The 24,671-nt window shown below is 44.4% G+C and overlaps 1 protein-coding gene across 1 annotated transcript in view; it reads left to right on the top strand.

Moving 5' to 3' along the window:
* The window catches only part of LOC141083074 (uncharacterized), a 57,131-nt gene that overhangs the window by 5,470 nt on the left and 26,990 nt on the right, over window positions 1-24,671 (top strand). The window contains exons 2-3 of the mRNA XM_073567245.1: window positions 4,096-4,222; window positions 4,847-4,920. Of these exons, the coding sequence (XP_073423346.1) occupies window positions 4,096-4,222; window positions 4,847-4,920 (201 nt within the window). The remainder of the gene's footprint in view (window positions 1-4,095; window positions 4,223-4,846; window positions 4,921-24,671) is intronic.

Here is a 24,671-nt window from a genome sequence, read left to right as displayed (position 1 = left end):
CCATAGTAGAGTGCCCATATACCCATCACACATCCTCCATCCCATAGTCCCATGCCCATATACCCATCATACATATCCTACATCCCATAGTCTCGTGCCCATATACCCATAATACATATCCTCCATCCCATAGTCCCGTGCCCATATACCCGTCATACATAACCTCCATCCCATAGTCCAGTGCCTATATACCCATCACATATCCTCCATCCCATAGTCCTGTGCCCATATAACCATCCTCCATCCCATAGTCCCGTGCCCATATACCCGTCATACATATCCTCCATCCCATAGTCCAGTGCCCATATACCCATCACACATCCTCCATCCCATAGTCAACCGTTATGACATCATAATGAGCGGCGGGGCTTGCAACCTATAATGACATCAGCGTCGCCATGGCAACCATTATGACATCATAATGAGGGGCGGGGCTTGACACGCACACACTTTTTCCCCATTATGTAGATAGGGGCAAAATTGTTTGGTGAATTGGAACGCGTGGGGTTAAATGGAAGAAGTGAGGAAGTAGGTGGAGCTTAACGGAGGAAGTACACAGTCCTCCGCAGCTCAGACAAACACTAATGTGAACCTAGCCTTAGAGATGCGCCTTTTCTTGGACAGCTGAGAGCTGATGTTTTTAGCCGGAGGGGGGGCACTATCCATGGTCCCTTCTTTGGCTATTAACATCAGCCCCCAGCTGTCTGTATAGCCATTGCTGGCTATTATTTATAGGGGGACCCCACACCATTTTTTTCCATTAAATAATGTTTCATTAATTAAATACATGTCCATAATTTTGCACACACACTATACTAATTGTATGTATATATCTACCTATACTGCATGTGTTTACTGTATGTAATCCATCTCTTCTATCCTGTCGGCTCCTGCAGTGATTTTACAGAAGTCGGCAAATGAATTACCGACCATTCTTCTATATATCTCTCTCTGCAATATAAATATATACAGTGTATATACAGTATATATATAGATATATATATATATGTGTCTGTCACTGACATCTATATGTATGTATATATATATATATCTATATAAAATATATTTTATGTGTATATATCTATTCTTTTCTAAGCTGTCAGTGTGATTTTACTGTACACCGCACATGAATTCCCAGTTTTTCTATTTATCTATGTAATATAAATATGGTACATATACTGTATATGTGCGTGTCACTGACGTTTGTTTATATATGCTGCACATATTTTTGAGCAGTATATATATATATATATATGTGTGTATGTATTCTATGTGCATATATCTATTCTATCTATTGTTTTCTAACCTGTCAGTGTGATATTAATGTAGCCGAACATGAATTGCCGGCTTTTCAATGGACACCGGTGCGTAAGAATCGGACAGTGAGTGCTGTGCGATTTTTTTCTCGCACCCATTGAATTGCATTGGCGAGTCTCGTCTGAGATATGCAGCAAATCGCAGCATGATGCCATTTTTTTCTCAGTCTGATTTCAGCTGAGAAAAAAAAAACTGGAAAACGAGATCACAGCTACTGCTTTGTGTGAGGTAAACATGCAGGGAAAGGTTTCACCTCATTACAATCCTTCTGTGCAAGTCACGTTGAGATTGTGATTTTTCCTAAGTCCAGCTGATGAGCTGCTATGTATACCACAAGCGATCAGATGATCGCAGCTTCAAGTCCCTAAGGGAACTATTAAAAGAGTTAAAAAAAAAAAAAAAATGTTTTTGAAAATCTGAAAAAATAAGCTCAAAAGTTCAAAACAACCCCCTTTTAAAAAAAACCCCCACACACACACACATATTTGGTATGGCAGCGTTTGGAAAAAGTCTGATCTATCAAAATATAGACATACTAGATGGTGGCCCGATTCTATCGCATCGGGTATTCTAGAGTCTCTGTTAAAATAAATAATAGTGATATACTCACCTCCCGACGGCCCCCGGACTCTTTCTCTCCTCTCCACGCTCCCGGCATCTTCCGGTTCCAGTAATGCTTTGCGTGAAACACCGCTGATGACGCCGCACTCTCGCGAGAGTGACGTCATCTTCAGCTCTTCCCTCTAAGCATTACTGGAACCGGAAGATGCCGGGCGCGTGGTGAGAGGAGGGACAGAGAGTCCGGGGGCCGTCGGAAGGTGAGTATATAACTATTTTTTATTTTAACAGAGACTCTAAAATACCTGATGCGATAGAATCGGGCCACCATCTAGTGTATTATACTCCTGTTACACCCGGAGCTGCTGTCACTGTTCTGCTGTTACCTATTGTATTGTACTCTAGTTACAGCCAAAGCTGCAGTCACTGTTCTGCTGTTACCTAGTGTATTGTACTCCAGTTACACCCAGAGCTGCTGTCACTGTTCTTCTGTTATCTAATGTATTGTACTCCAGTTACTCCCAGAGCTGCAGACACTGTTGTGCTTTTACCTAATGTATTGTAGTCCAGTTACACCCAGAGCTGCAGTCACCATTCTGCTCTTACCTAATGTATTATACTCCTGTTACAGCCAGAGCTGCAGTCACTGTTCAGATCTTACCAAATGTATTGTACTCAAGTTACACCCAGAGCTGCAGACACTGTTCGGCTGTTACCTAATGTATTGTACTCCAGTTACACCCAGATCTGCAGTCACTGTTTTCCTGTTACCTAATGTACTGCTGTTACACCCAGCACTGCAGTCACTGTTCTGCTGTTACCTAATGTATTGTTCTCCAGTTAAACCCAGATCTGCAGTCACTGTTCTGCTGTTACCTAATGTACTCCTGTTACACCCAGAGCTGCAGTCACTGTTCTGCTGTTACCTAATGTATGTACTCCAGTTACACCTAGATCTGCAGTCACTGTTCTGTTGTTACCTAATGTATTGTTCTCCAGTTACTCCTAGAGCTGCAGTCACTGTTCTGCTTTTACCTAATATATTGTAGTCCAGTTACACCCAGAGCTGCAGTCACCGTTCTGCTCTTACCTAATGTTTTATACTCCTGTTACAGCCAAAGCTGCAGTCACTGTTCAGATCTTACCTAATGTATTGTACTCCAGTTACACCCAGAGCTGCAGTCACTTTTCTGCTCTTACCTAATGTATTGTACGCAAGTTACACCCAGAGCTGCAGTCACTGTTCTGCTGTTATCTAATGTATTGAACTCCAGTTACACTCAGATCTGCAGTCACTGTTCTGCTGTTACCTAATGTATTGTATGCAAGTTACACCCAGAGCTGCAGTCACTGTTCTACTGTTATCTAATTTATTGTACTCCAGCTACACCCAGATCTGCAGTCACTTTTCTGCTCTTGCCTAATGTATTGTACGCAAGTTACACCCAGAGCTGCAGTCACTGTTCTACTGTTACCTAATGTATTGTACTCCAGTTACACCCAGATCTGTAGTCACTGTTCTGCTGTTATCTAATGTATTGAACTCCAGTTACACTCAGATCTGCAGTCACTGTTCTGCTGTTACCTAATGTATTGTATGCAAGTTACACCCAGAGCTGCAGTCACTGTTCTACTGTTATCTAATTTATTGTACTCCAGCTACACCCAGATCTGCAGTCACTTTTCTGCTCTTGCCTAATGTATTGTACGCAAGTTACACCCAGAGCTGCAGTCACTGTTCTACTGTTACCTAATGTATTGAACTCCAGTTACACCCAGATCTGTAGTCACTGTTCTGCTGTTACCTAATGTACTCCTGCTACACCCAGAGCTGCAGTCACTGTTCTGCTCTTATCTAATGTATTGTATATGTACAGGACTGTGCCTGTGTAATGAGCGACGCAGCAGTGATGCCTTTAACAGCTGTAATATGCCTGTACAATAAGCAATGCGGCCATATTGCCGCGACGACTAAGCGACTGTCGCTGATTGGTCACGGCCTAACTGCCGCGACCAATCAGCGATGCAGGATTTCGGTTACAGACAGACATGATAAGATAGTTATATATATAGATGAGGACAGAAAAGTTAAAATAGCTATGTCTCTTGGAAGAAGGTGAGGAAAAAAGGAAAATGAAAAACAATGGAAAATTGCCCAGTCATGAAGGGGTTAAACCAAGTTTTGAGTTTGAGAAAGAATAATTATTTTTTTTTTTCCAGGTAATTTTCTTCCTTTCAACAAGGAGGTGGAATGGAAAACAGATTTCGTTGAGATAATGTCCAACGTGGAAGATTCAGACATGGAGCCAAACTACTCAGACTTTGTTGTCCCCATATTTGTTTATAGGTAAGATGTCCACCCAATGCAAAAGCTGGATATAGAGGATTTCTAGATGCAATATAAAAACTATTTTTCAATTCTTATCGGAATCTGTCAGCAGGTTTTGCTGTAATCTGAGAGTTGCATGATGTAGGGTCTGAGACCCTGATTCCAGCGGTCTGTCACTGGTCTGCATGCTGGCATTTTGATACAATCACTGTTTTATATTATGCTGATCGAGCAGTGCTCAGAGGGTTGACCCTTATGCCCACACCACTGATTGGCAGTTTGCTATGTAGCCTGTATATTTACAGGAAGCTGCTAATCAGTGTTGGTTGCAGGGTTACACAGTAGCAGGACTAGATGGCACGTGCCACCTAGTCTAGTGATATACTCATGCATTGAAACAACAACACACAGCCTTAATGACACATTACTGGAATCAGGGTCTGAGCCCCTACATCATGCTGCTGTAAAGTGATCAAACTTACATACTTCATACATTCTGATTTTCCTTGAAGCACAAATGCATGAAAACATTTCACATGAAGATTTTTGGAATATATAGACATTGCATAACTTATCAATCAACCATATGCCTCGATCCTCAGGTCTTGTAAGCATTTTGCTTTTCCTTTTGTATTTTTCTAGTGTGAAGAACACAATGTCACAGGAGGATTTTTCTAATGTGAAGACATTTTTCAAGAACTGTCGAGATATGACAGGTATGTCTTGTCTTTTGGTAATCTTGTGAAGACAGTGCCTGTAGTCAACATACACAATAAATACTTGCTGGCAGAGGTGTAGCTAGGAATTCAGGCCATTGGGGAGGGGGGACATCTGAATGGCCCCTAACCAGATAACCCTGATAACAACCATGGTGGCGCCCCCTAATGGTGGATGTAGGAGAACCTCAGAAGACTGTTCTGTTACAGAAAAGAAATATCTTTACAAGACCAACACTGATATTACCGCCTTATAGTAACATATAGTGGTAGATACCAGTGCTGCAGAACATGTAAGAGGTCACAGAACAGTTACAGATAATGGCTTACAGATGACATTCTTTCTGATGGAATCATTCACTTTTCTGTCTTTTCCATCTGGCCCAGACCAATATGACAACTTCTCTAGCTAGGACTCTGAAGCACAGATTACAACAAAGACACATCTGACTTCTCGTATTTCAGGCATCTCCATCTACAGTGGGTACGGAAAGTATTCAGACCTCTTTAAATTTTTCACTCTTTGTTTCATTGCAGCCATTTTGTGAAAGCAAAAAAAGTTCATTTTTTCCTCATTATTCTGCACACATTCTGCACCCCATCTTGGCTAAAAAACCAGAAATGTAGACATTTTTGCAAATTTATTAAAAAAGAAAAACTGAAATATCACATGGTCATAAGTATTCAGACCCTTTGCTCAGACACTCATATTTAAGTAACATGATGTCCATTTCCTTGTGATCCTCCTTGAGATGGTTCTACTCCATCATTGGAGTCCAGCTGTGTTTAATTATACTGATAGGACTTGATTTGTAAAGGCATACATCTGTCTATATAAGACCTCACAGCTCACAGTGCATGTCAGACCAAATGAGAATCATGAGGTCAAAGGAACTGGCCAAGGAGCTCAGAGTCAGAATTATGACAAGACACAGATGTGGCCAAGGTTACAAAAGAATTTCTGCAGTACTCAAGGTTCCTAAGAGCATAGTGGCCTCCATAATCCTTAAATGGAAGAAGTTTGGGACCACCAGAAGTCTTCCTAGACCTGGCCATCCAGCAATCATGGGAGAAGAGCCTTGGTGTGAGAGATAAAGAAGAACCCCAAGATCACTGTGGCTGAGCTCCACAGATGCAGTAGGGAGATGGGAGAAAGTTCCACAAACAGTCCCAACAGTGAAAAATGGTGGTGGCAGCATCATGCTATGGGGGTGTTTTTCAGCTGCAGGGACAGGACGACTGGTTGCAATTGAAGGAAACATGAATGTGGCCAAGTACAGAGATATCCTGAATGAAAACCTCTTCCAGAGTGCTATGGACCTTAGACTTGGCCGAAGGTTCACCTTCCAACAAGACGATGACGCTAATCACACAGCTAAAATAACTAAGGAGTGGCTTCAGAACAACTCTGTGACCATTCTTGACTAGCCCAGCCATAGCCCTGACCTAAACCCAATTGAGCATCTCTGGAGAGACCTGAAAATGGCTGTCCACCAACGTTCACCATCCAACTGGAGAGGATCTGTAAGGAAGAATCGCAGATGATCCCCAAATCCAGGAGTGAAAACTTGTTTCATCATTCCCAAGAAGACTCATGGCTGTACAAGCTCAAAAGGGTGCTTCTAATCAATACTGAGCAAAGGGTCTGAATACTTATGACCATGTGATATTTCAGTTTCTCTTTTTTAATAAATTTGCACAAATGTGTTTTTATCAGTCAAGATGGGGTGCAGAGTGTACATTAATGAGAAAATAATGAACTTTTTTTAATTTACCAAATGGCTGCAATGAAACGAAGAGTGAAAAAATGTTTCCATACCCACTGTATCTCCAACCTGCACAAACTTATCCTGCTGCTTCCCCAATACTGAGCCACTGCTGTCGTATGTGTCCCTATTACTGCACCTGATAGACCAATACTGAGCCACTGCTGCCGTATGTGTCCCTATTACTGCACCTGATAGACCAATACTGAACCACTGCTGCCGTATATGTCCCAATTACTGCACCCGATACCCCAATACTGAGCGGCTGCTGCCGTATGTGTCCCTATTACTGCACTTGATAGCCCAATACTGAGCCACTGCTGCGGTATGTGACCCAATACTGCACCTGATAGACTAATACTGAGCCACTGCTGCAGTATGTGTCCCTATTGCTGCACTTGATAGCCCAATACTGAGCCGCTACTGCCGTATGTGTCCCTATTACTGCACCTGATACCTCAATGCTGAGCCACTGTTGCCATATGTGTCCCTATTACTGCACCTGATACCCCAATGCTGAGCCGCTGCTGCAGTATGTGTCCCTATTGCTGCACTTGATAGCCCAATACTGAGCCGCTACTGCCGTTTGTGTCCCTATTACTGCACCTGATACCTCAATGCTGAGCCACTGTTGCCATATGTGTCCCTATTACTGCACCTGATACCCCAATGCTGAGCCGCTGCTGCAGTATGTGTCCCTATTGCTGCACTTGATAGCCCAATACTGAGCCACTGCTGCGGTATGTGCCCCTATTACTGCACCTAATATCCCAATACTGAGCCACTGTTGCCATATGTGTCCCTATTACTGCACCTGATACCCCAATGCTGAGCCACTGCTGCCTTATGTGACCCAATACTGCACCTGATAGACTAATACTGAGCCACTGCTGCAGTATGTGTCCCTATTGCTGCACTTGATAGCCCAATACTGAGCCGCTACTGCCGTATGTGTCCCTATTACTGCACCTGATACCCCAATGCTGAGCCACTGTTGCCATATGTGTCCCTATTACTGCACCTGATACCCCAATGCTGAGCCGCTGCTGCAGTATGTGTCCCTATTACTGCACTTGATAGCCCAATACTGAGCCACTGCTGCCGTATGTGTCCCTATTACTGCACTTGTTAGTCCAATACTGAGAAACTGCTGCCGTATGTGTCCTTATAACTACACCCCAATACTGAGCCTCTGCTGTATGTGTCCTTATTACTACACCCCATTACTGAGCCACTGCTGTCATATGTTTCCCTGTTACTGCACCTACTGCGTGGTACAGTAATGGCGCTACTCTCACTGCCCCACATAATGCACACTACTGTGCTCCAGACAGAGTAATAATGCCTCCTTTATGCAATCTAGATGGTAAAATTACACCCTAGAAAATACTAATATAATGTGCAAATGTCCTAGAAAACAGTGCCCACATTTTGCCACTTTGAAAATAATACTCTGAGTGTCCCTGTAACAATAATGATTCTTAATTGCCCACTTAACAGTTAATAATGTCCACTAAGTCCCTCAATGTACAGCTCCCCAATACACAGTATGGTGGGCTGACAGTTCCTCTATAGACAATATAATGTCCCCACAAATCACTATACACAGTATGATGAGCCCACAGCTCCTTTATGCAGAGTATAATGTCCCTATGGCTCCACCAAATGCAGCTTCCCTAGGCACAGTATGATACCCATACATAGTATGATGTCCCCACTGCTCCCCCCAACACACAATATAATGACTTCCACAGTAACCCTCATGCTGTGTAATGACCCTCACATTAGCACATACACTATATATTTACTCCCACACTTTATACTGGCCATCACAATAGTCCCCACACTTTAATGGCCCCCACAGTAACCCTCAAACTGTATAATGAACTCCACATTACCTCCCATATTGTATAATGGCCCACACAGTAGTCCCCACATTGTATGATTTCCCCCACGCTAGGACCCGAACTGTATAATGGTTCCTATATTAGTTCGCACACTGTATAATGGCCCCCACACTTTGAGGACCCCACATATGTTCCTACAATATATGAGAGCCCTCCCAAGGTAGGCCCCAAACTATATAATGCTCCCCTCATTAGCCCCCAAACTATATAATGACTAACACATTAGCTCCCACACTGCATACTGGCACCCACACTTTATAAGGGCCTCTACACTAGTCCATAGAATGTATGAGGGCCCCCCACAGTGTTTCAGGGTCATCACCATTATCCCCCACACTGTATGAGGGTCTCCCATTGTTTAAGATGCCCTCACAATATTTAATTAAAATAAAAAACATCACATACTCACTATGAAGGATAACACCGAGAGATTTCATGCAGAATCTCTCTGCTGCCATCATGTGATGAACCCACACATCGCCACCCCACCTGATATCACTATCACATCAGCGAGATCACTAACATGATGTTACACACTCCCTGGGGACATGTAAGGTCAGCTTTGCACAGTTTTACACAGACATCCCCTGTCCACATGAACCCAGGAAGGTACGGAGAGTGAGAAGAGGTGACCCACACAGTCACTGATGTCGCACCACAATCCTGACAGGCTGAGAGGACCCTTTCATGACCCCCAGTAAAAAAGAACCTTATCACCCTGGTACTCAACATGGACCAGATGAAACGAAAGAAAGAGTTGTCTCAGGAGATTAGAAAGAAAATTATAAATAAACAAGTTAAAGGTGAACGTTATAAGACCATCTCCAAGCAGCTTGATGTTCCTGTGACTGCAGTTGCACATATTATTCAGAAACTTAAGCTCCATGGAACTGTAGCAAACCTCCCTGGACGTGGCCGCAGGAGGAAAACTGATGACAAATCAAAGAGACGGATAAGACGAATGGTAACAAAAGAGCCCAGAAAAACTTCTAAACAGATTAAAGGTCAACTTCAAGCTCAAGGAACATTAGCGTCAGATCACACCATCTGTCGTTGTATGAGCCAAAGTGGACTTCATGGGAGACGACCAAGGAGGACACAATTGTTGAAATAAAATCATGAAAAAACAGACTGGAATTTGCCAAACTACATGTTGACAAGCCACAAAGCTTTTGGGAGAATGTCCTATGGACAGATGAGACAGAAATAGAACTTTTTGGCAAGGCACATCAGCTTTACATTCACAAATGGAAAAATGAAGCATATCAAGAAAAGAACACTGTCCCTACTGTGAAACATGGATGAGGCTCTGTTATGTTCTGCCGCTGCTTTGCTGCATCTGGCACAGGGTGTCTAAATTCTGTGCAGGGTACAACAAAATCTCAAGACTATCAAGGGATACTAAAGAGAAATGTGCTGCCCATTGTCAGAAAGCTTGGTCTCAGTCACAGGTCATGGGTCTTGCAACAGGATAATGATCCGAAACACACAGCTAAAATCCCCTAAAAATGGCTAAGGGCATGTTTCCATGGTCCGGAAACATTCAGGAATAGCTGTGGATTGAACACTGCGTTCTGCCGCATCAGCCAGATGTTCCTGCACAGTGGAGGGGATTTTATGAAATCCTGCCTCCACTATGCTTTCGATTACGAGGGTGACACACCTGCGAAATCGGACATGTGGCGTGTCGTTTTAGACCACAGCATGTCAGTGTACCTTACGGAGATGCTCAGTCTCCGCAAGGTAAACTGCCTACTCTATAGCTACCTTACGGTGATATGTTCACTGAGCACATCCAGAATCATTTCTGTCCAGGCCATCATTTCTGAGTTTTATTTATTTATTTTTTTTAAATCTGTGGGTGCATGGTTGAAAAGCAATGTCTGACTTTCATTTGTTCAGTTTCATAGATTTTTGATTTATTATTACTTTTGTCAGATTCAAGTTATTTCTGTCACCATTGTGGGTTTTTCTGTCATTAAACGAGGGGCACCAACAATGTTGACCAAGTGTGTTAGTCCAGTCCGTTAACGGGAATTATATCAGGCCAGAAACCAGCCCCAGTAGCATGGAAAATTGAACTGAGAAATGGACATGAGGATTGGTGGATTGAGATAAAGGAGCAACCCAAGGTTAAATATATTTAATCGCATTAAGGGCACGCTAGACAATACACTATACACACGATGGTTGCACTTATACAATGGTCAGATATGCAAACACAGATAGTGGTAGGACAAAAGATATAAGCAGAAAATATGTGGTTCAGTAACCAGTAGCTGAAACGCCTGGCTTGCGAGGCAGGGGTTGCCTCATGGGGGCCTTGTAGTCCTCTCTGTTCCTCGACTTCTCCCCAAATGTTATGTCACAACCTCTCCAGAGAAAAAGCAATAAGCCATGCTTTACACAATAATAATAATAATAATAATAATAATCTTTATTTATATAGCGCCAACATATTCTGCAGCGCTTTACAGTTTAACAGTTTCAAAACACAAGTCATAAGTAACAACATTAACAATACAATAATTAAAGCAAAATAAGACGACCCTGCTCGTGAGAGCTTACAATCTACAATGAGGTGGGGGAGATACAAAGTACAGGTGTGTATTTAAAGTGATGTATTTTCAATGATGGTCCAGCCATCTTGTGGGAGTGAGGGATGGATGGAGATAGTGAATGGGCTACACCCACACACTTACACATAAAATGACTTTGATTAGTGAACGTGATAGGCCACTCTGAACAGATGCGTTTTGAGGGAGCGCCTAAAACTGTGCAAATTGTGGATAGCCCTAATTTCTTGGGGTAGAGCATTCCAGAGGATTGGCGCAGTGCTGGAGAAGTCTTGGTGTTGGGAGTGGGAGATGCAGATTAGTGCAGAGGTTAGTCGAAAGTCGTTTGCAGAGCGCAGCGGTTGGTTAGGCCGATAGACAGAGAAGAGGGAGGAGATGTAGGGGGGTCCCGTGTTGTGGAGAGCTTTGTGGGTGAGAACAAGTACTTTGAATTGGATCCTATAATGAATGGGCAGCCAGTGTAACGATTGGCGAACAGCGGACGTGTCCGAATACCAATTAGCCAGATGGATGACCCTTGCTGCTGCATTAAATGTGGACTGGAGAGGGGAAAGTCGAGTAACGGGGAAGCCAATTAATAGAGTGTTGCAGTAGTCCAAGTGGGAGTGGATCAATGCGACAGTAAGGGTTTTTGTTGTTTCTATGGTGAGAAAATGGCGGATTCTGGAGATGTTCTTTAGGTGTAAGCGGCAAGAGCGAGCAAAAGATTGTATATGGGAGGTGAAGGAGAGATTGGTGTCAAACATAACACCCAGACAGCGCGCCTGCTGCCGGGGTGTTATTGTAGTACCACCCATGGAGAGGGAAATGTCAGATTTAGGGAGGTTAGTAGACGGCGGGAGCAGAAGAAGTACAGTTTTTGAGAGGTTAAGATTCAGATAGAGAGCAGACATGATGTTGGAGACTGCAGGCAGACAGTCACTAGCGTTCTGTAGTACAGCGGGGGTAAGGTCAGGGGATGACGTGTATAGTTTATAGTTGCGTGTCATCAGCATAAAAATGGTACTGAAAGCCAAATCTGCTGATGGTCTGTCCAATTGGGGCCGTGTAAAGAGAGAAGAGAAGGGGGCCAAGGACTGAGCCCTGAGGTACCCCAACAGCGAGAGGAAGAGGAGATGACGTGGAGCCAGCAAACAATACACTGAAGGAGCTGTCAGAAAGATAGAAAGAGAACCAGTAGAGAGCGGTGTCCTTAATGCCTAGTGACTGGACCCTAGAGAGTAGTAGACAGTGGTCAACAGTGTCGAAAGCTGCAGAAAGGTCGAGAAAGGTGCTGTACATGAGACGGGGTCACATCAAAATTCAAATGTCACTTACAGTAAACAAACTAAGGGCTCATACTTACTGGCGATGAAAACGGACGAATGCAATCCGATAAAAAATCGGATTGCATTTCGGATCAATGTTATTTAATAGGTGACATCTCATTTGCGATTTTTTTCTCAGCTGAAATCAGACAGAAAAAAAATCGCAGTATGCTGCGTATTGCTGTGATTCTCGGATAAAATATAGAGCCAAGAAATTGCACACTATTTTTTAAAAAACAAGGTAGCATTGTACATAACCTTCCCAGTATGCGCAAAGGACAGTTGGCTATATATCATAAAACATGTATATCGAACAAATGTCATAAGCCTTTAACATATTATTCGGGTAAGGAAATCTAATCAGAAATTCCTAAACTAAACTACGACTACCACTACATCAACCTATATCTACTATTTCACAGCCTAGTATCCTACAGCATACTATCTCATATGTGATGTCTCAACCTTGCAGGGTAAGATGAGAGGAGTTCCACCTCCTCCAAATATTTTCAAATTTACTCGGGCATCCCCTATTTTGGTATAACGTGCGCTCGTATGGAACAATCGAATTCACCAAGTCAATCCAAATTCTAAGGGAGGGGGACGAAGTTCCCATCCACCGTAATGCCAGTATCTTCCATGCCATAAATAACGTCTCACGCAGGAAGACCCCATCATATTGATCCCAGATCTCTTCATCCCATATCCCAAACAAGCAGACCAGTGGCTCTAGAGGGACCGGGGCTTGTACTAGGGATGACAGTAATGATGTCACCTCTCCAGTAATGCAGGACAGTGGGACGCTGCCATACCATATGAATAAAATCTGCGTCTGGAGAGTGGCACCGTAAACATTCTGATGACTGGAATCGACCCATCCTAAAAAGTCGTGTCGGAGTCAAGTACGACTGATTAATTATATATAAATGTATCATTCTGTTGTTAATAGATCATGATACTCCAATCGAAGATTCCAAAATCTCCTCTCACTCCTCGCCCTGTGTATTAGGGATGAGTCGTTCCCACTTTCTCTTGGTAGAACTTATGGCAGATTCTGCTCCAGTTGACAGCATGTATAGCATGTATGTGTATAAAGAGGAGATGAGACCCTGAGGGCCCTGCGATTTAAAGATTCCTATCAGAGGTAGAGATGAAATAGTACAGCCTACACCCCTACATCTCACATGAGATTGAAGATCTGATCTCAGTTGTAAATAGCGGAAGAATTGGGATCTTGGGATATCATGCGCGACCTGTATTTGCTCAAAAGACTTCAAGGTCCCCTGATCATATACTGTAAATCTCCCATCGAAGAAACGTCATGCTGAATCCAAAATTCAGTGAACGGGTGGTTTAGCAATTCTAGAAAATAATCATTATTCCACAGGGGCATTTCAGCTATAAAATCTTTAAACCCAGTCACTTTCTTGATTTGCCTCCATGTTAATCGTGTCAATCGGAGCAAGGGCAGCAGACGAGGGGCATTAGTTCTTTCTAACTCAAGGAAACCCAGTGGGCAATCAGTCTGTGCAGCATGAAGCAGGTGACTTTCAGAGTTGGGAATGTAGCTACCCGGCATCCAGTTACTTAAAGCTTTAGCTTGCCCAGCCAAATAATACAGGAAAAAATCTGGTAGCGCCGCTCCACTTCCCTTTTTAGGTCTTTGTAAGGTGGCCAATTTACGTTTGGGCCTAGTTTTCCCCCATATAAAAGACGTGATCTGGGAGTTGAGATTCACAAAGAAATATTTGGGCACCATCACAGCACTGTGCTGAAGGGAGTAGCTAAGCTTGGGAAGCAATATCATTTTAATCAAGTTAATGCATCCAGCTACAGACAACGGAAGTTTGCTCCAGGATGCAAATTTAACTTTAGTTCCAGCAGTGGGTGAATATTAAGTTGTGAATCAAACGCCCTATCACGGGATATATAGACACCCAGATATTTAAAATTAGATACCATAGACAGTGAGGAGAGAGCCTCTAGATGCGGCATCGGGGCATGAGAAAGGGGTAACAGAGCCGACTTCTCTCAATTTATATATAAGCCTGAATATTTGTTGAATCTATCTATAAGGGCTATCACTTGCAGCAAAGTTTCTTCCGCTTCATCCATGAATACCACCATATCATCAACATATAGACCTATAGTGTCCACCCAACCCGCTACATCAATTCCCTTAATGCCAGGGGAAGACCTTATACGTATTGCCAGTGCTTCAAGAGCGAAGAGGACAGGGGAGAGAGGGCAACCTTGACGAGTCCCCCTATGTAATGGAAAAGACTCAAATATAGAGTTATTTACTATGATACGGGATTTGGGTTTCAAATATAGTATTTTGATCCATTTTATAAATTTATCACCAAAGGCATAGGATAAAAGCCAAATCAGAATCTCAATTTGCAGACACGGTGTTTCGGTCTGCAAATTGAGATTCTGATTTGGCTTTTATCCTAAGTCATATTACAAGACTCGTTAAAGGGTTGATTGTGACTTGTAGGATCGCTACTACCAATAGGTGGCGCTGTAGAGTAATTCCTCCGAAACGCGCGTCGGGGTGACGTGTGGACCACCCGGCCCTCTGCTTTCTCCACTCTAAGGTATGCTCTGCTCTGGTACCACTCACTCCCATGTGGGTGGGTGGTTTAATTGCCATATGTAGGAGCGGACATTCCACTACAGCCCTTGGCAGACCATACTGCCTATGTATGCATAACTAGTCAAATTTGTGACTTAATTACAGAATATACATATTACAAATAATTGCTTGTTTATTTGCTAATTAACATGGGCATACACCAATATTAAGGGATCTTGCATATAATGTATTTTCCTTGCAGATTCTGAGGCTGTTAGGCTATTTTTTGCCCATAGTGGAGTTGGTAATGATGCCATTGTGGTTCATAGTTTAATGTGTATACAGAGAGATATATGGCCAGGGCTAGGCCATGTGTCCTTTTGCACTGCAGCACTTTGTCCTTTCTGTACACATGTTCCCCAATTCCCCGTTCTGTGTAATTTCCTGAATAAAGTATGTAATATTTTTTGATACTTGGATCTATTGGTTGTAATTTATGTGGTCCTCACATCCCCTTGCTAGTAGGAGCAATGCCTAGTAAAAGACTGTGAAAAATGAGGATGAATGACCTGGCTAGTCATTGCTTGCGTTGAGAAACATGTGATGGTGTCTTTGCGGCTTGTGTTTTGCATGCTAGCAGAGTCCTGTACTCCCATCATGAAGCAAACAAGGGGATACCATCACTGAGCACAGTGTCTGGTATTGTTGGTAAATGGACGCATGCGGATAGAGCTCCAATCAGACTATTGATGCAAAGGTATTGACTAGCAATATATGCACTAGGATTCCTTTGCAGCAGACCCTTTGTGGGACCGCAGCCACTCAGTCACCTCCACCGGATCCGTGAAAAACAGGGTGGAACCCTCATGAACCACTCGAAGCTGGGCCGGATAAATCATTGAGTACATAACATTCCCCGCCCAGAGGCTCTTTTTGACCTCCATGAACTGTGCCCGTTGTTTCTGAAGTTCCATGGAGAAGTCTGGGAAAATCAAGATCGTGGCGTTGTTGAACTTGATGGGGCTTTTCTGCCGTGCCAAACGCAGAGCCACATCCCTGTCCCTGCAGTTAAGGAGACGAGCCAGAAAGGTCTAGGTGGGGCTCCAGGCGGAAGAGGCCTAGTGGGGACTCTGTGGGCCCGCTCCACCACAAATGTTGGAGAGATTTCGTCTCCCAAACTAGTTTTGAGCCTATTTTCCAGAAATTGCTCCGGGTGTTCACCCTCCGAACGTTCCGGGAGCCCAATAATTCGGATATTATTCCAATGCATTCTGTTCTCCAGGTCGTCCGCTTTTTGCCTCCATGCATTCATAGAGCCTGCCACTTTCGTTAACTTTGTTTCCATAGGTGTGATGGTATCTTCTACCTGGGACACCCGTGTCTCCACCTCCGTAATGCGGCCACTCATGGCTTGCACATCTTGTCGGAGGCGTCCCACCTCAGTGTGCACGTCCTCAATCTTCCCAGTCAGAGATGTCCTGGTTAAGGAGATGGCCTGCATCAGTTGTTCAGACGCCTGTTTAAGGATTAACTCCTTTTGCTCACTCTCCTCCTCACTTCCAGAAGTGCAGTTTTTACGCTGAGCCTGTGAGAGGTTATTTTTAAGGGGTCTTGAGACGTCAGAATGATCTATTCTAGCATATTCTTTCAGTCTTTCAGCTGCTCCTGACCCCTTAGAGCGGCTCATTTTAACAGCAATATGGCACAGTTATGAGCCATAGCTACGAGCTCCTAGTTATTAAGAACAGTACACTGGAGACCTCTATTATAGGCACAGCAGGGCTATCATACAGTGGCAGCAGAGCCCCAAAGGTGACACATATCTGTAAGGCCATGCAGGGAAACAATGTCCGGCTCCAAGCAGCAAACAAGGGCCCTTATAACCCAGGGAGGGGGAGGGAAGACCACAGCGCCCCACAAGACAGCAGCCAGGAAGGGACCCAGGCCATTAAAGTAATAGCACCAGCAGGCTAGGTGACGTAGCGAAGAGGAAGAACACAGGGCCCAATCTTTCAGGGCACTCACCGCTTGTCCTCCACAGTCCTTGAAGGATATGTGCTGACCCATCCATCAGCGCTGCAGCAATGGGGACTAGCACCGCGTCTCACAGGCAGCGCGTGTGCTCCAAAGATGGCCGCCGCCTCTGCCTCCAGGAGCAGAAGCACTGCTACTAGGGATTATATATATATGTGCTCGTTTGACTCCGTAGTATGAGGGAGTACATATGGCTACAGGAAGTGTAATTAGGGAAAATGTTGATTACTGCAGCAGGCTAAGATTATTTCACAGTTCCTGTGAGTCAGAATAAGCTGCCGTGTCACAGCGCCTGTATGGGGGCAGCAACAGGGCATCACAAACACCAGGGAGGTAGCTAAAATGTCAGTGAGGGAGTGCGGGGCTCATTTTTCAGAGCTCTCACAGCGTCTCCCCTTCCTATACCTCCCGAGAAAAGACGCGCTGCTCCAGCGGCTCCACGGGGCTAGGATCTGCAAATCTGTGCCTCCTTCTGGTTGGAGCGCACAGCTAAGATGGCCGCCATCCTCCTCAGGTCCCGCGTCCTCACCGGTGTTCCCAGAGCTCAGTTCACCGAAGCTGCGGATCACGTCTCCCCAGGCACCGGATGACTCCTGTGGTCCAGGAGAATAAGATGTGTGCAGTTAAATGCCAGTAAGATTGCTGGAATGGCAGTATGAATAGCAGGATGCGAGGAGCTCCGTCTCAGCGCTTCCTCCTGGCTCACTACATCACCCCCCCACAAGTCCACTCGTCCGAATTTTTGATCCTGAAATCGGACCTTTTTTTTATCGCAAATGGGGATGAGCCCTAACAATGACAGATGGATACAGAGGGGAGAGCACCCTGCCCTTGCGGGCTTAGGGTCCCGTCACACATAGCGATCTGGCTAGCGAGATCGCTGCTGAATCACAAGTTTTGTGACACAACAGCGATCTCACCAGCGAGATCGCTGTGTGTGACAGCGATCAGCGACCGGCCCCCCTGCCGGTATCGCTGTAGGAAAGCCCAGGACTTTTCTTTGGTCGCTGGTCTCCCGCTGGCCAGCACGCATCGCTGCGTGTGACAGACGGGAGACCATCGATAAGCTGGTAACTAACGTACACATCGGGTATCCAAGGGACGTGCGTCCCTTAGAAACCCGATGTGCACGTTAGTTACCAGCGCGCTGATGCAGGGAGCTGGTAACTAACATACACATCGGGTATCTAAGGGACGCACGTCCCTTGGATACCCAATGTGTACGTTAGTTACCAGCTCCCTGCATCAGCGTGCTGGTAACTAACGAACACAGCGATGCCGCTGTGCTGATCGCTGGTGAAGCTGTCTGACAGCTCACCAGCGATCACATAGCGACTTACCAGCGATCCCGACACGTTGATATCGTTGTCGGGATCGCTAGTGAGTCGTTATGTGTGACGGGGTATTACATTCTACAGGATAATGGGGAAGGAGACAATAGGTCAGGGGTTGCAGAAACTCTGATGGTGTTGAGGTGGCTGTGTGGTCATTACAGATTTTAAGCTTTTTTGAAGAGATGTGTTTTCAGGTCCTGTCTGAAGGATCCAAATGTGGTGGATAACCAGATGTGTTGGGGCACAGAATTCCAGAGGATGTGGGATATTCGGGAGAAATCTTGGAGGCGGTTGGGTGAAGAGCGAATAAGTGTGGAGGAGAGAAGGAGGTCTTGGGAGGACCGAAGATTAAGTGAGGGAAGATATTGAGAGATTAGTTCGGAAATATACGGAGGAGAAAGGTTATGAATGGCTTTGTAGGTCAGTGTTAGTAGTTTAAATTTGATACGCTGGGAAATTGGGAGCCAGTGAAGGGATTTGCAAAGAGGGGAAGCAGGAGTGAAGCGAGGAGAGAGATTAGTCGGGCAGCAGAGTTAATGACGGACTGGAGGGGTGCGAGAGTGTTAGAAGGTAGGCCACAGAGGAGGATGTTGCAGTAGTCGAGGCGGGAGTTGATTAGGGCATGCACAAGCATTTTGGTAGAGTGAGAGTTGGACAAAGGACGGATTCTGGAAATATTTTTGAGCTGGAGGTGACAGGAGGTGGCGAGAGCTTGAATGTGCGGCTTGAAGGACAGGGCAGAGTCAAGGGTTACTTCGAGGCAGCGGATTTCCGGGACAGAAGAAAGTGTGGTTTCATTTATTGTGATAGATCAGGTAGGGAAGGTATGCGATATGGAGGAAAGATTAGTTCAGATTTGTCCACATTGAGCTTGAGGAAGCGAGAGGAGAAGAAAGAGGATATGGCTGATAGACCCTCTGGGATTCTGGACAGCAGAGAGGTGACATCTGGGCCAGAGAGGTAGATTTGAGTGTCATCAGCATATAGATTGTACTGGAAGCCACAGGACTTTATGAGTTGTCCCAGGCCAAGGGTATAGAATGAGAAGAGAAGGGGTCCTAGGACAGAGCCTTGAGGGACACCAACAGAGAGAGGGCAAGATGAGGAGTTAGTGTGGGAGTAGGAAATGCTAAATGTGCAATTGGTAAGGTATGAAAAGATCTAGGATAGGGCAAGGTCTTTCACACCAAAGGAAGAGATGATCTGTAGTAGGAGGCTGTGGTCAACTGTGTCGAAGGCAGAGAACAGGTCTAGAAGGAGGAGTATAGAAAATTGTCTATTAGCTTTGGCTGTGAGTAAGTCATTAGTAAGTTAGGTCAGGGCAGACTCAGTGGAATAGTGGGGACAGAAGCCAGATAGTAGGTTGTCGAAGAGTGAGTTAGATGCAAAGTGAGAGGAAAGTTCAGCATGGGAATGCTGCTTAAAGAGTTTGGAAACAAATGGGAGCAAAGATATGGGGTGACAGCTGGACATAGCGCACAAGTCAAGGGTTGGCTTTTTGAGGATAGGTGTGATTGTGGCATGTTTGAAAGCAGAGGGGAAGGTACCAGAAGTTAGTGATAGGTTGAAGAGATGAGTTAGGGATGGGATAAGTGTAGTGTTGAGGTTGGGGAGGAGGTGGGATGGGATGGAGTCAAGCGCACAAGTGGTGAGGTGTGATTTGGAGAGAAAACGAGCAAGCTCTATTTCAGTGATTTGGGAGAGAGAAGTTATGGAGTTGTGGCATTGGTCTGGTATACAAAGGGGTTGTGGTGGTCGAACAACAAAGACTTGCCTTGTTTGGTCTATCTTATTTTTGAAATGTGTGGCAAAATCGTCGGCTTAAATTAGGGGCGTTGGAGGAGGCAGTGGTGGGCGGAAGAGGGAGTTAAAAGTGTTGAACAGCTGTTTGGGGTTGTGGGATAAGGAAGATACAAGGGATGTAAAGTAGGCCTGTTTAGCAGAGGTGCGAGCTGATTTGAATGCGAGTGTTGCTTGTTTGAATGAGGTGAAGTCATCTTGCGAGTGCGTTTTCTTCCAACGCTGCTCAGCCATTCTTGTTAGTTGCCAAAGCTTTTTAGTGATGTTATTGTGCCAGGGTTGTCTATTGATTCGTCGCACTCTGCTGTGAACAACAGGGGCGACTGAGTTGATGGCTGATGCAAGAGTGGCATTGCAGAAGCTAGTGGCAGTGTCTGTGGCTTGGAGTGAACCTATGGAGGACTGTGGTAGAATAGAGTCAGAGAGTGTGCGAGTGTCTAGATGTGCGTAGTTTCTGTGGGGGTGCACAAGTTGCTGGACATGGGTGACAGTTGAGGAGGACAGGGATGAGAGTGAGGCAAGCAGATGGTGGTCAGATAGAGGGAGAGGGGAGGTTGTGAAGTTAGATAAAGAGCAGAGACTGCAAAGATTAGGTTTAATGTATGTCTGTCTGTGTGGGTGGCTGAGGAGGACCACTGAGTAAGGCCAAAAGATGAAGTGAGCGACAGGAGTTTGGAAGCTGTTGGCTGGTGGGTGTCAATGGAGATGTTGAAGTCAGGCAGTCATTGCCAACAAAGGGTTTTCAACCAAGTACTAGAAGTGAACATTTTATTTACAATTATTTAATCTGTCCAATTACTTTTGGTCCCCTTAAAAACAGGGTGGCACATTTTAAGGCGCTGAAAATCCTAAACCCTTCATCCAATTTTAATGTGGATACCCTCAAATGAAAGCTGAAAGTCTGAACTTCAACTGCATCTGCATTGTTTTGTTTAAAATTCATTGTGGTAATGTCTAGAGCCAAAATTAGAAAAATGTTGTCTCTGTCCAAATATATATGGACTTAACTGTATATAATAGCAAGACCGATGTTTATTAATGAACAATATGTTTAATTTTGATTTAAAAAAAATGGGGAAAAAATGGCGTGGGCCAATTTTCTGCGCCAGAGAGGGAAAGCCAACAGCTGGTGGCCAATATTTGTAGCCTGGGAAGGGGGTAATATTGGGACCCCCTCAAAAAATGACATAGGGTCCCCCTATATTTTATAGCCAGAAAGGCTACGCAGACAGCTGCGGGCTGATATTCATAGCCTAGGAAGGGGCCATGGATATTGGCCCCCCCTGGCTACAAACACCAGCCCGCAGCCGCCCCAGGAATGGCGCATCTGTACGATGCGCTACTTCTGGCACTTAGCGTCAATCTTCCCACTGCCGTGTAGCGGTGGCATATGGGGTAATAAAGAGTTAATAAAGGAGAAGCGTCAATAAGACGCCTCTCCATTATTAATCTTATAGTATCAAAGGGTTAAAAAAGGACACAGCCAGAAAAAAGTATATTAATGAAATAAAACACAACATATTTTTTGATTATTTTTATTGGACGCCTAAATCCAAGTGAAGCCATCGTCTCCTGTAAAAAAAATTAAAAAAACGAAACAACAGTATACTCCCTGATCCGACGCAGTCCCTTTTTAGTAACGAGTGTCCCACGACGATCTCCCCTATAGAGCGGTCACATCAGCAGATGTGACTGCTCTATAGGCCTCCGATGACACACTGACCAGAGATAACCCTCCCGCAGTGTGTCATCGGAGTTAAGACTTTCGCTTTAGGGCACTACAGCGTGAGAAAATTCTCCCACTGTAGTGCTGCAAAGTGACAGGTGAACTCAAGTGACCTGTCGGCAACGGAGTGATACAATGCGGAGGATTATCTCCATCATTGTATCACTGGAGCTCCTGGAGAGCAGTCATATCTGCTGATGTGACAGCACTCCACGGGAGATCGTCGTGGGACAATTGTTATTAATTGGATTACGTTGGACACAGGGAGAATATTGTTCGTTTATTTTTTCATTTCTGTTCAGGTGAGCGAGGGCTTCAGGGATTAGGTGTAGATGGTGAGTATGAACTATATGTGTACTGTATGTGGGTTTTTTTTACATTCAACACATTAGCCGGATGATGGGACTACTACTGTCCCATCATTGGCTAATTCCTGACTCACTGTCACTGTAGCAACCATAGCCAGAAGGAACTTGTAGTCTCATCAGACAATGCCTGCATACACACCCCCGGCACACCCCCACACAGCCCCGGAAGACCCCCCCCCACAGCCCCGGGAGACCCCCTGCACAGCCTGAAGACCCCCGGACAGCCCCACAGACCCCCCCGCACAGCCTCTGCAGGCCCCGCAGACCCCCGGACAGCCTGCAGACCCCCAGACAGCCCCGCAGACCCCCCTCATAATCCCTGCAGCCCCCGCACAGCCCCGCAGACCCCGCACACACGCACACACATAACCCGCACACACCATACTCACACACAGTCACCGCCCACACACTATACATGCACACAGTCACCGCCCACACTCCACCCACACACTTCCCTCCTCCCAATCTGCAGCGTTTCATCCGCAGCAAAACCGCAGATCTTTTTTACATCTGCGGTTTTGCTGCGGATGTGCCTGACTCAATGCAAGTCAATGGGTGCAGAAACGCTGCAGATCCACACAAAGAATTGACATGCTGCGGAAAATAAAATGCTACGATTCCGTGCGGATTTTTCCGCAGCATGTGCACAGCATTTTTGGATTTCCCATTGATTAACATTGTGTGCACTCTGCACTGCGGATTTGATGCAATTCCGCGCTTACATAATGCTGCGGAAACGCATCAAAATCCGCAACGTGGGCACATACCCTTAGAGTATATCTATACTGTATCTATATTACTGGGAAACTATTAGTGTACAAAATTATTATAGAATTATATAAAAAATGTAAAATTCCCCATCAAAATTGTTTACTTTCATCTGCTAAAGTGAGAATAATAACTAAACTCAAAATTAGGGATGAGTGAACCCAAACTGTAAAGTTCGAGATTCGTAACAGACATCTAGAGTCCAGTATTGAACTCCGAACACGGACTTTTTACCGGAAGTCCGGTTTACTGTTCGAGTTCTAATGACGAATAAAATTTGTTGAAAGGCTGTAGTACACCCAACAGCCAATCAACAAGATTTTAGTCTGTGGACTCTTCCGGACCCATCACAGCCATATCAAGTATTGGCATATCAAAAATATAGAAAAAATGAATGGCAACAAGATCCAACTATCTGACTTACCACAAAAGAAAAACGGCATCCAATGAACAGCGGTATGCTTAGCTTTGGGTTATGGCGCACAGCATTGAAAAAACATCCATAATCAGAAAAAATAGAAAAAAAATGTGGCACTCACCCAAAAGCTATAATCAAATGCAGTTCTTTATTCAACCATGCACGGTATATGGACACAATTCATGGGACAAACAGGTAAGGGAAGACAGCAGGGAGGGAACTGGATGACGATCGTTTCGCGTCAGGTGACGCTTCTACGGGTCCAGGTATTAAATCAGGTGAGGTCATTTCCTTTTAAAGGAGATCCATGACTACACAATCAATTATTATAAAAAAAACATTTAAAAACATTTTGTCTCTTGCATTACAAATATAGAAAAGATCAAGACCATGCAAGCACATTTCTTTACAAACACATTTTTGCAGACAATAATCAGTTAACTATTTTATACAGAAAAAAAGAAGAAAAAAAATAAAATAAAAATAAAAAAAAATCCTACAAAAAAATAGACAGATCTAATTTATCGTTTAAACCAATTGCTCCTTGGGCGTTTGATTCAATTATCCATCTGGCTTTTTTAATAAAATTTTATAGAGGTTACCGCCCTGTGGGGGAAGTTTTACCACTTCATTACCAGCAAATTTCAATAAATCAGGGTCAGAATTATGTACTGTTTGCATATGACGGATCTGTTTAGCAGATACTTTACCTATAGCTAATAGAATGGTAATGTTCACTAAACCTTGTGGCCAGAGGTCTGATGGTTTTCCCTATGTAATAAAAAAAAGCAAGGGCAAAAAAAATCACATAAACCACAAACATAGTTTTGCAAGAAATAAAATTAGACATTTTATGCTCAATTGATCCGATCCTTAGATGATTTTCTGTGATATGGAGGTGCCAATTTTCCCAAAAACCTCTCTACGTGTACTCTGCCCCCGTGTCTGTGGGAGTAATGTGCCTACAACCAATTTTTTTTTACTCCTGTGTCTGTGGTAATAAAGTGCCTAAAGCCAATTTTTTATACTTTGCACCTGTGTCTGTGGGAGTAGTGTGCGTGAAAACAAATTGTTCTACTCTCCACTCATGTCTGTGGGAGTAGTGTGCTTAAAATGATTTTTTTTGACTCTGCATCCTTGTCTGTGGGAGTAGTGTGCATAAATGCAAG

The sequence above is a fragment of the Dendrobates tinctorius genome, unplaced genomic scaffold, assembly GCF_039654945.1.
Source record: "Dendrobates tinctorius isolate UK_male_01 unplaced genomic scaffold, ASM3965494v1 ptg000019l, whole genome shotgun sequence".
Taxonomy (NCBI): Eukaryota; Metazoa; Chordata; class Amphibia; order Anura; family Dendrobatidae; genus Dendrobates; species Dendrobates tinctorius.
This window is presented reverse-complemented; position numbering and strand designations above follow the sequence as displayed.